Raw genomic sequence first — 17,477 nt, 5'->3', positions numbered from 1 at the left:
AAGGCTCTCGAGGACGTCGCTTTAAACCGCAGCCCGACCTCTCCACCCAGGAACAGCGGAGCAATCTCCACCCCGCCGAGATCACCGAGACAACCCCCCGGACCAGCACCCTGGACCCCCCCCAGCCACGACCACAGCACCACCAACCTCAATGCCCACCACAGCCAGCGCAGCACAGACCACCCCACCCCAGACCCCCACCTGGAGGAGCCACAGCCCAGCAGGCAGAGCTACACACAGGCTGTGAGAGGAGCAACTGGCCCAGCCCCCACCAACCAAATGAGTGACATTAAACAAATGCTGAGTCTACTATGCTCACGTGATAGACCGAGAGTCATGGATGCTCACATGTGATAGGCCGAGGGTCATGGACGCTCACATGTGATAGGCCGAGGGTCATGGATGCTCACATGTGATAGGCCGAGGGTCATGGATGCTCACATGTGATAGGCCGAGGGTCATGGATGCTCACATGTGATAGGCCGAGGGTCACGGTATGATGAGCACAACAACTCCATAACACAAATGCTAACAATAAACAAAATCACATTTGCATAATAAGAGTTTACATGAATTGAAAAAATCAATTTTAATAGTTCTTGTTGGATTGTGAGTGATTGTCTCATTTTGAAGGTAAAGAAGAAAAAAAAGTTATGAAATCTTTTTACGTTGCATGTTGGAATTTACAAGGATTGAAGTCCTCTGCTTTTGGGCTAAAGAGCAGAAACCCAGAATTCCTGAAATAAATTGATGATGTTGATATTGTAGTACTACAGGAAACATGGTGCAGAGGTGATGTTTCCACTGGCTGTCCACTAGGTTATAGGGAGATCATCCTACCATCCACTACATTAAAAGGAATCAGACAGGGCAGAGACTCAGGGCAGGGCAGAGACTCAGGACAGGGCAGAGACTCAGGACAGGGCAGAGACTCAGGACAGGGCAGAGACTCAGGACAGGGCAGAGACTCAGGACAGGGCAGAGACTCAGGACAGGGCAGAGACTCAGGACAGGGCAGAGACTCAGGACAGGGCAGAGACTCAGGACAGGGCAGAGACTCAGGGGGAATGCTAATAAAGTATAAATCTAAACTAATTCATTCAATCGAATTGATCAAAACAGGAGAATTCTTTATCTGGTTAAAAATCAACAAGGAGGCTATCTTAAGAGATAAAAACGTCTTCCTCTGTGACACATACATTCCCCCCTCAGAGTCACCCTGCTTCAATGAAGAGAGTTTCTCCATTCTAGAGGGGGGAGATTAGTCACTTTCAGGCTCAAGGCAACGTACTGGTCTGTGGTGACCTGAACACTAGAACAGCAGAAGAACAAGACACTATTAACAGTCCTGGGGATAAACACCTACCAGGAAGCATCAACCTTTCCCTCTCCACATACCCCCACAGACACAACTAGGACAAAGTGAAAAACAAAAATGGAGTACAGCTCGTGAAGCTCTGTGGAACACTGGGTCTGTACATAGTCAATGGTAGGCTGAGAGGGGACTCTTTTGGTAGGTACACCTACAGCTCTGTTACACGCTGGGTCTGTACATAGTCAATGGTAGGCTGAGAGGGGACTCTTTTGGTAGGTACACCTACAGCTCATCCCTTGGCAGCAGCACTGTAGACTACTTCCTCACCGACCTAAACCCAGAGTCTCTCAATACCAATCTATACAAATTGAGACAAATTTGACCCAAATAATTACAGAGGAATTTGCGTTAACAGCAACTTGGGGGAAAATTCTCTGCAGTATTATAAATAGCAGACTACACCATTTCCTTGACGAACACAACGTCCTGAGCAGAAGCCAGATTGTATTTCTAAAAAAATGGCACGATGGTATTTTTTTTATAAACTAATATTGGAGGGAAAACATATGTTAAAACAGGGCTGCCCAATAAGTCAAACACTATTTAACATCTACATTAATATATGAGAGAGAGAGACAGAGAGAGACAGAGAGAGACAGAGAGAGACAGAGAGAGACAGAGAGGGACAGAGAGGGACAGAGAGGGACAGACGGACAGACGGACAGACGGACAGACGGACAGACGGACAGACGGACAGACGGACAGACAGAAGCTCCTCTAGTGGGAGCAGCAAACACACACAATAGAAACTTCCGGACGACTGTCAGACCAGGCCTCTTGTGGAGCTGTTTTAACGGTTCAAGCTAGGCATCTTAGTTCCAGTGAAGGGAAATGTTAATTCTACAGCATACAATGACATTCCAGACAATTCTGTCATTCCAACTTCATGGCAAGAGTCCTGTTTCAGCATGACAATGCCCCAGTGCACAAAGCGAGGTCCATAATCAAATAGTTTGAAAAGATCGGTGTGGAAGAACTTGCCATCGGGATGAATTTTTGTTGTTGTTGTTCTCACCTTTATTTAACCACCAATTGGAACGGTGACTGCGAGCCAGGCCTAATCGCCCAATGTCAGTGCCCGACCTCACTAATGCTCTTGAGGCTGAATGGAAAGAAGTCCCCGTACCAACTAGTGGAAAGCCTGCCCAGAAGAGTGGAGAAGCAAAGGGGGGACCAACTCTATTAATACCCATGATTTTGGAATAAGACGTTTGATGAACAGGTGTCCACATACTTTTGGTCATGTAGTATAAGATTACATTACCAAAGCAAGTGAAAAGAAAAACCTACCTCTTCCCCTACTGTACTTATTTATTTATTTTGCTCCTTTGCACCCCATTATTTCTATTTCTTCCACTACAAATCTACCATTCCAGTGTCTTACTTGCTATATTGTATTTACTTTGCCACCATGGCCTTTTTTGCCTTTACCTCCCTTATCTCACCTCATTTGCTCACATTGTATATAGACTTATTTTTCTACTGTATTATTGACTGTATGTTTGTTTTACTCCATGTGTAACTCTGTGTTGTTGTATGTTGTCGAACTGCTTTGCTTTATCTTGGCCAGGTCGCAATTGTAAATGAGAACTTGTTCTCAACTTGCCTACCTGGTTAAATAAAGGTGAAAAAAATATATAAAAAAATAAATAAATGTACAGTAAACAAGGCACTCAAAAGTTTCAAAATGATAAAGACATTTCAAATGTTATATTATCAGCTATTATCATAGCTTTGTGTTCACGGGAGCTTTGTTATTCGCTATGGTAACGCTACATCAATAACATGGAAACAATATGGCGGCTATAGAAAGGGGATGCACCAATGATGGACTAGTGTTGCACGGTATACCGAAACTTCAGTACTTTTTCTATACTAGAACATGAAAAAACGGCTCTGTTCTAGAATTCATGTTACTTTCAGTGCTTCTGTCAAATGTGTCTCACATCATACATGGTTTAAGAGGATCACGTCTGTCAGGTAATTTGTCTGAATTTCAGTAGTAAGCAGCTGACACAGCGAGCCAATTTTGAGATGCAAGCGAGAGAGTAAATGTAGACAGCAAGGCTTCCAATGAAAACATTCCTCCATCTTGTTGACAGAAATTGGCTCCAGAAGCAAACTATGAAAATACTTTGCTTACAGAGCAGATGAGGACCAAACCACCAAAACAACTAAGCAAAAAGTGCTACAAAGCAGTGCAGTGTGAGGGAGGTTTAGTTCCAAAAGAAGACATGAAAAAAAAAACGACTTTACATTTGCAATGTAACGTTATACTACTAGCAACTAAATTTGAATAATTTTTGAGTGGGGCAGAATGAAGTAGTTTAATACAGGGTAGGGTTAAACTACTCTAATACGGGGGGGGCAGGGTTAAACTACTTTAATACAGGGGGCTAGGGTTAAACTACTTTAATACGGGGGGGTAGGGTTAAACTACTTAATACGGGGGGGTAGGGTTAAACTACTTTAATACGGGGGGCAGGGTTAAACTACTTTAATACGGGGGGGTAGGGTTAAACTACTTTAATACGGGGGGGTAGGGTTAAACTACTTTAATACGGGGGGGGGGGGCTAGGGTTAAACTACTTTAATACAGGGGGCTAGGGTTAAACTACTTTAATACGGGGGGGTAGGGTTAAACTACTTTAATATGGGGGGTAGGGTTAAACTACTTTAATACGGGGGGGTAGGGTTAAATTACTTAAACTAGTTTAATACAGCGGGAAGGATAAACTAGTTTAATACAGGGGGAAGGATAAACTAGTTTAATACAGGGGGAAGGATAAACTAGTTTAATACAGGGGGCTAGGATAAACTAGTTTAATACAGGGGGCTAGGATAAACTAGTTTAATACAGGGGGCTAGGATAAACTAGTTTAATACAGGGGAAAGGATAAACTAGTTTAATACAGGGGGGAAGGATAAACTAGTTTAATACAGGGGCTAGGATAAACTAGTTTAATACAGGGGGAAGGATAAACTAGTTTAATACAGGGGGGAAGGATAAACTAGTTTAATACAGGGGGAAGGATAAACTAGTTTAATACAGGGGGCTAGGATAAACTAGTTTAATACAGGGGGAAGGATAAACTAGTTTAATACAGGGGGCTAGGATAAACTAGTTTAATACAGGGGGCTAGGATAAACTAGTTTAATACGGGGGGAAGGATAAACTAGTTTAATACGGGGGGCTAGGATAAACTAGTTTAATACAGGGGGCTAGGATAAACTAGTTTAATACAGGGGAAAGGATAAACTAGTTTAATACAGGGGGAAGGATAAACTAGTTTAATACAGGGGGGAAGGATAAACTAGTTTAATACAGGGGGAAGGATAAACTAGTTTAATACAGGGGGAAGGATAAACTAGTTTAATACAGGGGGAAGGATAAACTAGTTTAATACAGGAGGAAAGGATAAACTAGTTTAATACAGGGGGAAGGATAAACTAGTTTAATACAGGGGGGAAGGATAAACTAGTTTAATACAGGGGGAAAGGATAAACTAGTTTAATACAGGGGGAAGGATAAACTAGTTTAATACAGGGGGAAGGATAAACTAGTTTAATACAGGGGGCTAGGATAAACTAGATTAATACAGGGGGAAGGATAAACTAGTTTAATACAGGGGGAAGGATAAACTAGTTTAATACAGGGGGAAAGGATAAACTAGTTTAATACAGGGGAAAGGATAAACTAGTTTAATACAGGGGGCTAGGATAAACTAGATTAATACAGGGGGCTAGGATAAACTAGTTTAATACAGGGGGGAAGGATAAACTAGATTAATACAGGGGGAAGGATAAACTAGTTTAATACAGGGGCTAGGATAAACTAGTTTAATACAGGGGGCTAGGATAAACTAGTTTAATACAGGGGGAAAGGATAAACTAGTTTAATACAGGAGGAAAGGATAAACTAGTTTAATACAGGGGGGAAGGATAAACTAGTTTAATACAGGGGGAAAGGATAAACTAGTTTAATACAGGGGGCTAGGATAAACTAGTTTAATACAGGGGGAAAGGATAAACTAGTTTAATACAGGGGGCTAGGATAAACTAGATTAATACAGGGGGAAGGATAAACTAGTTTAATACAGGGGGCTAGGATAAACTAGATTAATACAGGGGAAAGGATAAACTAGTTTAATACAGGGGGCTAGGATAAACTAGTTTAATACAGGAGGAAAGGATAAACTAGTTTAATACAGGGGGCTAGGATAAACTAGTTTAATACAGGGGGCTAGGATAAACTAGTTTAATACAGGAGGAAAGGATAAACTAGATTAATACAGGGGGCTGGGATAAACTAGTTTAATACAGGGGGCTAGGATAAACTAGTTTAATACAGGGGGAAAGGATAAACTAGTTTAATACAGGGGCTAGGATAAACTAGTTTAATACAGGGGCTAGGATAAACTAGTTTAATACAGGGGGATAAACGTCATCCTGACCATACCCACCACAAGGGGCGTTTCCTTGTTTACATTGGCCCAAGGAGCACGCACTCCGGTGACATCAAGACACTGTGGTATCTATGCTACTATCATACAGCTGTGTCAAAACAGGGGACACTGATCCACAACACCACGGGAGGAGGAACAACTACACACACACACAGTTCCATAAACAACAGCTACTAAACATTTACACATGCTACCGTATCTCTGTATTCACTCCATCACACGGACGCCATTGATTTTTACTTTGGTGCCGTTTCTCATTGTGAAAGATTATATGAGAAGCCAATGTTTTGTAACAGACAAGAATGGATGGCTTTTTACTGGGAAGGACATCAAATGGAACTAAAACAAAAAAAGGTACGCCGCTAACCAAACCATTGTCTGTCTGTCAGTCAGTCTGTCTGCTGTAATGGATATTCACAGACTGAGAGACAGAATAAAGCACCTCGGCAACGGGAAAACGGTTCTGCAACAAAAAACGAGAGCTTCTATTGGTCAAATTCAGTTCCTTCCCGATTTCGTTCCGTTTGCTTCTGTTTTGTTTTTATCAGCGGAGGCTGCGGAGGGAGGACGGCTCATAGTAATGGCTGGAATGGAGTCAATGGAACGGCATCAACCACATGGAAACTCCCGAGTGGCGCAGCGGTCTAAGGCACTGCATCGCAGTGCTAGAGGCGTCACTACAGACCCGGGTTCGATCCCGGGATATAATCACAAACGGCCGCGATCGGGAGTTCCATTGGGCGGCGCACAATTGCCCCAGCATCGTCCGGGTTAGGAGAAGGGTTTGGCCAGAGGGGAGGGGCTTTACAAGTAGGCCGTCATTGTAAATAAGAATTTGTTCTTTAACTGACTTGATTAGTTAAATAAAGGTTAAATACATGTTAAAAACATTAAAAGACTCCGTTCCAGCCATTACTATGGAGCCGTCCTCCCCTCAGCAGCCTCCACTGTAGTAGTAGATACACCTCAGAGGAGATTTTCAGTTGAAACTCCTTCAGCTCATTCTCATTCTGTAAACACGTCAACAATAACTTTTTTCCTCAAAAACGTTAGGGAACGCGGACACTGCCTGTCCAAATCAGCGTTCTATCTTTACTAGATTGTAGAATTGTATACTAGCACTCAACGGACTAACATTCGTTTGACATTGTTTTATTAACCTTTCGACTTGGTCAGAAACACAAGGGGGACAGAATCAAAACCAGTTCTGTGAGACATTGCCAAAATATATGAAATCTGGTTGACTGAAAAGCCTTATCCTACTTTGAAGCAACAATAACATTACATTTGGCATATATAAAAAGCTAAAATGTAGTCTGTACATGAAAATATACACAAAGGTATATATGAAAGTAGTTTAATAAGGAAATATCCTATTTTCTTTGGTTGAACTTATCATGGAATTGCTCATTTAAGCTTCAAGCACAAATATATCAGTCCATCTACTGAACCAGAGTAACCTAAAATAATTCAATATCGTTCAATATCGTTACACTACCACGCTACCCTCACTACACTGTTACGCTACCCTCACACTATACCACCCTCACACTACACTGTTACAATCACACTACACGGTTAAGCTACCCTCAGACTACACTGTTACAGTACCCTCACGCTACACTGTCACACTACACTGTTACGCTACCCTCACGCTACACTGTTACGCTACCCTCACACTACACTGTCACAATCACACTACACTGTTAAGCTACCCTCAGACTACACTGTTAAGCTACCCTCATACAAAACTGGTAGCCTACACTACCCTCACACCACACTGTTACACTACCCTCACACTACACTGCTACACTACCCTCACATTACACTGTTACACTACACTGTTACACTACCCTCACACCACACTGTCACGCTACCCTCACACTACACTGCTACACTACCCTCACATTACACTGTTACACTACACTGTTACACTACCCTCACACCACACTGTCACGCTACCCTCACACCACACTGTTACGCTACACTCACACCACACTGTTACACTACACTGTTACACTACACTGTTACACTACACTGTTACACTACCCTCACACCACACTGTTACACTACCCTCACACTACACTGTTACACTACACTGTTACGCTACCCTCACACCACACTGTTACACTACCCTCACACTACACTGTTACACTACCCTCACACTACACTGTTACGCTACCCTCACACTACAGTTACGCTACCCTCACACCACACTGTTACGCTACCCTCACACCACACTGTTACACTACCCTCACACCACACTGTTACACTACCCTCACACCACACTGTTTCGCTACCCTCACACTACACTGTTACGCTACCCTCACACTACACTGTTACGCTACCCTCACACCACACTGTTACGCTACCCTCACACCACACTGTTACGCTACCCTCACACCACACTGTTACGCTACCCTCACACTACACTGTTACACTACACTGTTACACTACACTGTTACACTACACTGTTACACTACCCTCACACCACACTGTTACACTACCCTCACACTACACTGTTACGCTACCCTCACACTACACTGTTACGCTACCCTCACACCACACTGTTACGCTACCCTCACACTACACTGTTACGCTACCATCACACCCTACTGTTACACTACACTGTTACAAACCCTCATACAAAACTGTTACCCTACCCTCAAGCTACACTGCCCTCACGCTACACTGTCACACTACACTATCACACTACACTGTTACGCTACCCTCACACCACAGTTACGCTACACTGTTACACTACCCTCACACTACACTGTTACGCTACCCTCACACCACACTGTTACACTACACTGTTACACTACCCTCACACCACACTGTTACACTACCCTCACACCACAGTTACGCTACACTGTTACACCACACTGTTACGCTACCCTCACACCACACTGTCACGCTACCCTCACACCACACTGTTACACTACCCTCACACTGCACTGTTACGCCACACTGTTACGCTACCCTCACACCACACTGTTACGCTACCCTCACACCACACTGTTACGCTACACTGTTACGCTACCCTCACACTACACTGTTACAAACCCTCATACAAAACTGTTACCCTACCCTCAAGCTACACTGCCCTCACGCTACACTGTCACGCTACCCTCACACTACACTGTTACGCTACCCTCACACTACACTGTTACGCTACCCTCACACTACACTGTCACGCTACCCTCACACTACACTGTCACGCTACCCTCACACTACACTGTCACGCTACCCTCACACTACACTGTTACACTACACTGTTACGCTACACTGTTACGCTACCCTCATACAAAACTGTTACCCTACACTACCCTCACACTACACTGTTACACTACCCTCACATTACCCTGTTTGACTACCCTCAAACTACACTGTTACACTCCCTTCAGACTACACTGTCACGCTACCCTCACACTGCACTGTCACACTGCCCTCACACTACAATGTTACATTACCCTCACACTACAAATCAAATCAAAGTTTATTTGTCACGTGCGCTGTATACAACAGGTGTAGACCTTACAGTGAAATGCTTACTTACAGGCTCTAACCAAGTGCAAAAAAGGTGTTAGGTGAACAATAGGTAAGTAAAGAAATAAAAACAACAGTAAAAAGACAGTGAAAAACAGTAGAGAGGCTATATACAGTAGAGAGGCTATATACAGACAGCGGTTAGTCAGGCTGATTGAGGTAGTATGTACATGTAGATATGGTTAAAGTGACTATGCATAAATGATGAACAGAGAGTAGCAGTAGCGTAAAGAGGGGTTGGCGGGTGGTGGGACACAATGCAGATAGCCCGGTTAGCCAATGTGCGGGAGCACTGGTTGGTCGGACCAATTGAGGTAGTATGTACATGAATGTATAGTTAAAGTGACTGTAAATATATGATAAACAGAGAGTATCAGCAGCGTAAAATAGGGGTTGGGAGGGGGGGCAGACAATGCAAATAGTCCGGGTAGCCATTTGATTACCTGTTCAGGAGTCTTATGGCTTGGGGGTGAGAACTGTTGAGAAGCCTTTTTGTCCTAGACTTGGCATGCGGTAGTAGAGAGAACCGTCTATGACTGGGGTCTTTGTCACACTACACTGTTATACTAACCTAACTACACTCACACTAGTTAGTAGGTCTACACCAGTTGTTTTCGAAGCATGTGACGAATCAAATTGATTTGAAGAACCCGTGCTAACAAGCTAACGTTGGCTAGCTACTTCCAGACAAATGAGAGAACACCTCACCTCAGACCGTTGTCTCGTCCTAGCAGAGCTGGTTAGGCTGTTTTCGTGTTATCTTTAGGTATAAAATCACTAACTGTGTTACTGCCAACAGATTGCCAGAGTGAATTATTTACGAACGCAACCTAAACGCATCGGTACAAACTATCTAACTACCTGTACCTGGCATGTGTGTAGCTATGAGGTATAGGTCCATACTGATGACCCTGAGGACTGACCAGGTAGTTGGTGTGTGTGTTGGTGTTCTTCACAATGAGAAATGCTATAGATGTGTGTAACAAAACAAGACATGAATACCCACATAACTCAGCAAGCTGTATCCTGATGTATACTACTGGATGTATACTACCTGATGTATACTACCTGATGTATACTTCCAATATATACTACTGGATGTATACTACCGGATATATACTACTGGATGTATACTACCGGATGTATACTACCGGATGTATACTACCGGATGTATACTACCGGATGTATACTACCGATTATATACTACTGGATGTATACTACCGATTATATACTACTGGATGTATACTACCGATTATATACTACTGGATGTATACTACAAATATATACTACCGGATGTATACTACTGGATGTATACTACCAATATATACTACCGGATGTATACTACCGGATGTATACTACCGGATGTATACTACCGATTATATACTACTGGATGTATACTACCGATTATATACTACTGGATGTATACTACAAATATATACTACCGGATGTATACTACCAATATATACTACCGGATGTATACTACTGGATGTATACTACAAATATATACTACCGGATGTATACTACTGGATGTATACTACCGAATGTATACAACCAGATGTATACTACTGGATGTATACTACCAATATATACTACCGGATGTATACTACTGATATATACACTACTGAATGTATACTACCAAATGTATACTACCAATATATACTACTGGATGTATACTACCAATATATACTACCGGATGTATACTACCAATATATACTACTGAATGTATACTACCAAATGTATACTACCAATATATACTACTGGATGTATACTACCAATATATACTACCGGATGTATACTACCGGATGAATACTATAAATATATACTACCGGATGTATACTACCAATATATACTACTGGATGTATACTACCGATATATACTACTGAATGTATACTACCAGATGTATACTACCAATATATACTACTGGATGTATACTACCGATATATACTACTGGATGTATACTACTGGATGTATACTACCGATTATATACTACTGGATGTATACTACCAATATATACTACTGGATGTATACTACCAATATTTACCACTGGATGTATATTACTGGATGTATACTACAAATATATACTACCGGATGTATACTACTGGATGTATACTACAGATGTATACCACCAATGTATACTACTGGATGTATACTGCTGGATGTATACCACCGGATGTATACTACTGGATGTATACCACTGGATGTATACTACCGGATGTATACCACCGATGAATACTACCAATATATACTACTGGATGTATACTACTGGATGTATACTACTGATGTATACTACCGGATGTATACTACCAATATATACTACCTGATGTATACTACCTGATGTATACTACCTGATGTATACTACCAATATACACTACTGGATGTATACTACCGCATGTATACTACCGGATGTATACTACCGATATATACTACTGGATGTATACTACCAATATATACTACTGGATGTATACTACCGGATGTATACTACCGGATGTATACTACCGGATGTATACTACTGGATGTATACTACCGGATGTATACTACCGGATGTATACTACCGGATGTATACTACCGATATATAGTACTGGATGTATACTACTGGATGTATACTACTAGATGTATACTACCGGATATATACTACCGGATGTATACTACTAATGAATACTACTGAGGAATACTACTGGATATATACTACTGGATATATACTACTGGATGTATACTACCGGATGTATACTACTGGATGTATACTACCAATATATACTACCTGATGTATACTACCAATATATACTACTGGATGTATACTACCAATATATACTACTGGATGTATACTACCAATATATACTACCGATATATACTACTGGATGTATACTACCAATGTATACTACTGATGAATACTACCAATATATACTACTGGATATATACTACTGGATGTATACTACCGGATGTATACTACCAATATATACTACTGGATGTATACTACCAATATATACTACCTGATGTATACTACCTGATGTATACTACCTGATGTATACTACTGGATGTATACTACCAATATATACTACCAATATATACTACCAATATATACTACTGGATGTATACTACCAATATATACTACTGGATATATACTACCGGATGTATTCTACCGGATGTAAACTACCTGATGTATACTACCGGATGTATACTACCGGATGTATACTACCGGATGTATTCTACCGGATGTAAACTACCTGATGTATACTACCGGATGTATACTACTGATGTATACTACCAATATATACTACTGGATATATACTCCGGATGTATACTACTGGATGTATACTACTGGATGTATACTACTGGATGTATACTACCGATGTATACTACTGATGTATACTACCGGATGTATACTACCGGATGTATACTACTGGATGTATACTACCAATATATACCACTGGATGTATACTACAGATGTATACCACTGGGTGTATACTACTGGATGTATACTACAGATGTATACCACTGGATGTATACTACTGGATGTATACTACCGGATGTATACTACCGGATGTATACTACTGATATATAGTACTGGATGTATACTACCGATATATAGTACTGGATGTATACTACTGGATGTATACTACCGGATGTATACTACTGGATGTATACTACCGGATGTATACTACCGGATGTATACTACTGGATGTATACTACCGGATGTATACTACTGATGTATACTACCGATATATAGTACTGGATGTATACTCACTGTGTGATGGTGTTCTGTACACTTTTCTCATTAAGCATCATTCCAGGGGGCGGATCATTTTGCAAAGCCATTAGTTCCTTTTGTAGTCTTTTCTGTAAGGATAGAAAACACACGTTTCAGCTGTAGCTGGAATACAATAGAGGTGTCATTTTAGTTGGAAACGTGATGCAACCGATCTGAGATACAATCCCCAAAGATGTCAGTACTTCCCTTGTTAGACAATTAACTAGACAGACTAACAGCTAGCTGGATATCTCGTAATATCGTCTTCACTTGAAGATGAAATGAAAAGTACGCTAACCTTGCTTCAAGCTCCTTGCGTTAGCTCGGTGGTTAAAACTACACAGCTGGTATAAGACTACGCAGTGTTTACCATCCGCTTGATAGCATTTTGACTGCTGCTCGGTTGGATATTAACACGTAGGGTTTCAGCTGGATAGGGTTTCGGGAATGCAGAACTAACATCGTTAACTAGCTAATCCACTTAATGAATATCAGACAAGTTTACCCACCAAGCCAGACAGACACCACTACACACAATGACGTATCTAGACAAACCACCCTAACGTTAAGTCTGCTATCCAGTTAGCTACTTCTGCTACTGGCTGGCATGTCACAACACTCATAACTACATTTGTTTGCTAACTAGCTGGCATTTTTTTTTAAACGGTAATCTTGCAAATTGACAGTCCCCCAACTGAGCACATAACGTTAAGCTAGATAGCGACGTTGCTAACGTCGTTAGCATCATCCCTTGTCGCTAGTTAAAAGCACTGTCAGTGCAGTGGTTGCTAACAAAAACGGTTGCTATTGGAGGATGAGCTAAACTAGCTAGGTGCAGCCGTCGAAGCGACACATTAAACAACAAATCACTACACGTACTAATTTAAAACAACAACAACAAAAATAAAAAATGTGTTAACTGACTTGAAATGAACAGATGAGAGAAAGAAAAGAAAGGGGGGGGGGGAAAGAGAGATATCCCGAAGAAAGTCGATGTCAGTCAGTAGAAGTCTTACCTGCATCGACGCCATGATGGAAACCCCCTGCATCAGGGCAAAGCCTGGCACAGCGGTCACCATAGGTACCATCACATGGGATGGGGGAAGTGTGTTGACAAAACTCAACTGGAAGAAAGAAGAAACAAACAAAAAAAGTGCACTGATTGCGGTAAAAGCGCACTGAAAAAAATGTTGTGACAACAATATTGCCCTTCCCAGTACTGTGCCTGGAGGACAGGACAAATATAACTAGAGATGCTTGAATGAATCAAGAGCAACGCATGTTAATCGAAAATGTGAATTTGGGGTGTCACAGAGGGATTTAGAGACAGCCCTCACCGTGTTGGGAATAAAAAAGCTAACTGAAGGCCAATGACCTCTAGTAGTGTCAGTGAAATAAAAGGCCCTTTCAAACTGTATCTAAGATTCCACAGATTTCCCTGGAGATAATCATAACCAATTTTATGTGTGGAACAGTGAAGAGCATTGATGGTTGTAACAACAGGCTGTTGAATGCCAGCCTACCAACAGGATAATCATACCTCAGTCAGCACACACAGAGAAATGATTTAGCACAATTTACCAGATATGGTTATTTTTCATTCTGAACATAGATTTTTCTGGATGAACCAGTGTGTTCGCTGTGAATATTCTCTTCACTTCACGGGGCCCTTTGTGCTGTTGTCTGTGCCCAACAATGTTTGTACCATGTTTTGTGCTTCTACCATGTTGTGCTGCTGCCATGTTGTTGTCATGTTGTGTTGCTACCATGCTGTGTTGCCATGTTGTGTTGTTACCATGTTGTTGTCATGTTGTGTTGCTACCATGCTATGTTGTCGTCTTAGGTCTTTCTTTATGTAGTGTTGTGTTGTCTCTCTTGTCGTGATGTGTGTTTTGTCCTATATTTTTATTTTATTTATTTGTATTTTTAATCCCAGCCCCAAACCCCACAGGAGGCCTTTTACCTTTTGGTAGACCGTCATTGTAAATAAGAATTTGTTCTTAACTGACTTGCCTCGTTAAATAAAGGTTCAACTAAATTAAAATAAAACGGTCAGTCCCTTTGCCTTTAGAAAGTATTCATACCCCTTTACTTATTCCACATTTTGCCACGTTACAGCCAATTCAAAATTGATTAAATAGACACACAATACCCCATAATCACAAAGTGAACACGTTTTCGACATTTCAGAACATTTTTGGAAAATGAAATAGAGAAATATCTAATTTACATACAGTACCAGTCAAAAGTTTGGACACACCTACTCATTCAAGGGTTTTTCGTTATTTTTTTTACAATTTTCTACATTGTAGAATAACAGTGAAGACATCAAAACTATGAAATAACACATATGGAATCATGTAGTAACCCAAAAAGTGTTAAACAAATCAAAATATATTTTATATTAGAGATTCTTCAAAGTAGCCACCCTTTGCCTTGATGACAGTTTTGCATTCTCTTGGCGGTCTCTCAACCAGCTTCATGAAGTAGTCACCTGGAATGCATTTCAATTAACAGGTGTGCCTTGTTAAAAGATAATTTGTGGAATTTCTTTCCTTCTTATTGCATTTGAGCCAATCAGTTGTGTTGTGACAAGGTAGGGCCTGTATACAGAAGATATCCCTATTTGGTAAAAACACAAATATACATTATGGCTGCTCAAATAAGCACAGAGAAACGACAGTCTATCATTACTTTAAGACATGAAGGTCCATAAATATGGAACATTTCAAGAACTTTTAAAGTTTATTTAAGTGCAGTCGCAAAAACCATCAAACACTATTATGAACATGGCTCTCGTGAGGACCGCCACAGGAATGGAAGACCCAGAGTTTCCTCAGATGCAGAGAATAAGTTCATTAGAGTTACCAGCCTCAGAAATTGCAGGCCAAATAAATGCTTCACAGACACATCTCAACTTCAACTGTTCAGAGGAGACTGTGTGAATCAGGCCTTCATGTTCGAATTGCTGTGAAGAAACCACTACTAAAGGACACCAAATAGAAGAAGAGACTTACTAAGGCCAAGAAACACGAGCAATGGACATTAGACCAGTGGAAATCTGTCCTTTGGTCTGATGAGTCCAAATTTGAGATTTTTGGTTCCACTGCCGTGTCTTTGTGAGACGCAGAGTAGGTGAACGGATGATCTCCACTTGTGTGGTTCCCACCGTGAAGCATGGAGGAGGAGGTGTGATGGTGCTTTGCTAGTGACACTGTCTGTGATGTATTTAGAATTCAAGGCACACTTAACCAGCCTGGCTACCACATTATTTTGCAGTGATATGCCATCCCATCTGGTTTGCGCTTAGTGAGACTATCATTTGTTTTTCAACAGGACAATGACCCAACACACCTTCAGGCTGTGTAAGTACTATTTGACCAAGAAGGAGAGCGATGGAGTGCTGCATCAGATAACCTGTGCTTCACAATCACCCGACCTCAACCCAATTGAGATGGTTTGGGATGAGTTGGACCGCAGAATGAAGGAAAAGCAGCCAACAAGTATTCAGCATATGTGGGAACTCCTTCAAGACTGTTGGAGAAGCATTCCAGGTGAAGCTGGTTGAGAGAATGCCAAGAGTGTGTAAAGCTGTCATCAAGGCAAAGGGTGGCTACTTTGAAGAATCTAAAATATTGAATATATTTTGATTTGTTTAACACTTTTTTCATTATTACATGATTCCATATGTGTTATTTCATAGTTTTGATGTGTTCACTATTATTCTACAATGTAGAAAATAGTAAACAAATAAAGAAAAACCCTTGGATGAATAGGTGTGTCCAAACTTTTCACTGGTACTGTAAGTATCCACACCCCTGTGTCAATACTTTGTAGAAGCACCTTTGGCATGGATTACAGCTGTAAGAGCTTTCCACACCTGTATTGTGCAACATTTGCCCATTATTTTATGAAAATTCTTCAAGCTCTGTCAAATTGGTTGTTGATTTTTGCTAGACAACAGTTTTCAGGTTTTGCCATAGATATTCAAGTAGATTTAAGTCAAAACTGAGGAACGTTCTTCTTTGTAAGCAACTCTGGTGTATATTTGGCCTTGTGTTTTAGGTTATTGTCCTGCTGAAAGGTGAATTCATCTCCCAGTGTCTGGTGAAAAGCAGACTGAACCAGGTTTTTCTCTGGGATTTTGCCTGTGCTTTGTGGCGGATGAATCAGAATTAGTTGGTTAACATAGATAATTAAGATGTTTTATTTTTATAATATGCTTATGTGAGATACTTGTCATTAGAATGTATCCCTTTGGACTCTGGTGTTGGAAGCCTGACTTCTTCCCTCAGCTGGGGCTCAGTCACTTGGGGCCCAGAGAGGGGAGAGGTCAGGCTTG

At 41.2% G+C, this 17,477-nt stretch overlaps 1 protein-coding gene across 1 annotated transcript in view; it reads right to left on the bottom strand.

Moving 5' to 3' along the window:
• LOC115195325 (probable ubiquitin-conjugating enzyme E2 W-B) overlaps window positions 1-14,334 on the bottom strand; it is a 44,293-nt gene extending 29,959 nt beyond the window's left edge. The window contains exons 1-2 of the mRNA XM_029755103.1: window positions 14,152-14,334; window positions 13,133-13,224 (exon numbers count right to left, since the gene is read on the bottom strand). Of these exons, the coding sequence (XP_029610963.1) occupies window positions 13,133-13,224; window positions 14,152-14,223 (164 nt within the window). The 5' untranslated portion in view covers window positions 14,224-14,334. The remainder of the gene's footprint in view (window positions 1-13,132; window positions 13,225-14,151) is intronic.
• Window positions 14,335-17,477: the final 3,143 nt, after the last annotated feature.

Source organism: Salmo trutta, chromosome 6 (assembly GCF_901001165.1).
Source record: "Salmo trutta chromosome 6, fSalTru1.1, whole genome shotgun sequence".
In the NCBI taxonomy this organism is placed as follows: domain Eukaryota; kingdom Metazoa; phylum Chordata; class Actinopteri; order Salmoniformes; family Salmonidae; genus Salmo; species Salmo trutta.
Note: the sequence above shows the minus strand (reverse complement) of the source record. Positions and strands in the feature narration are given on the sequence as shown.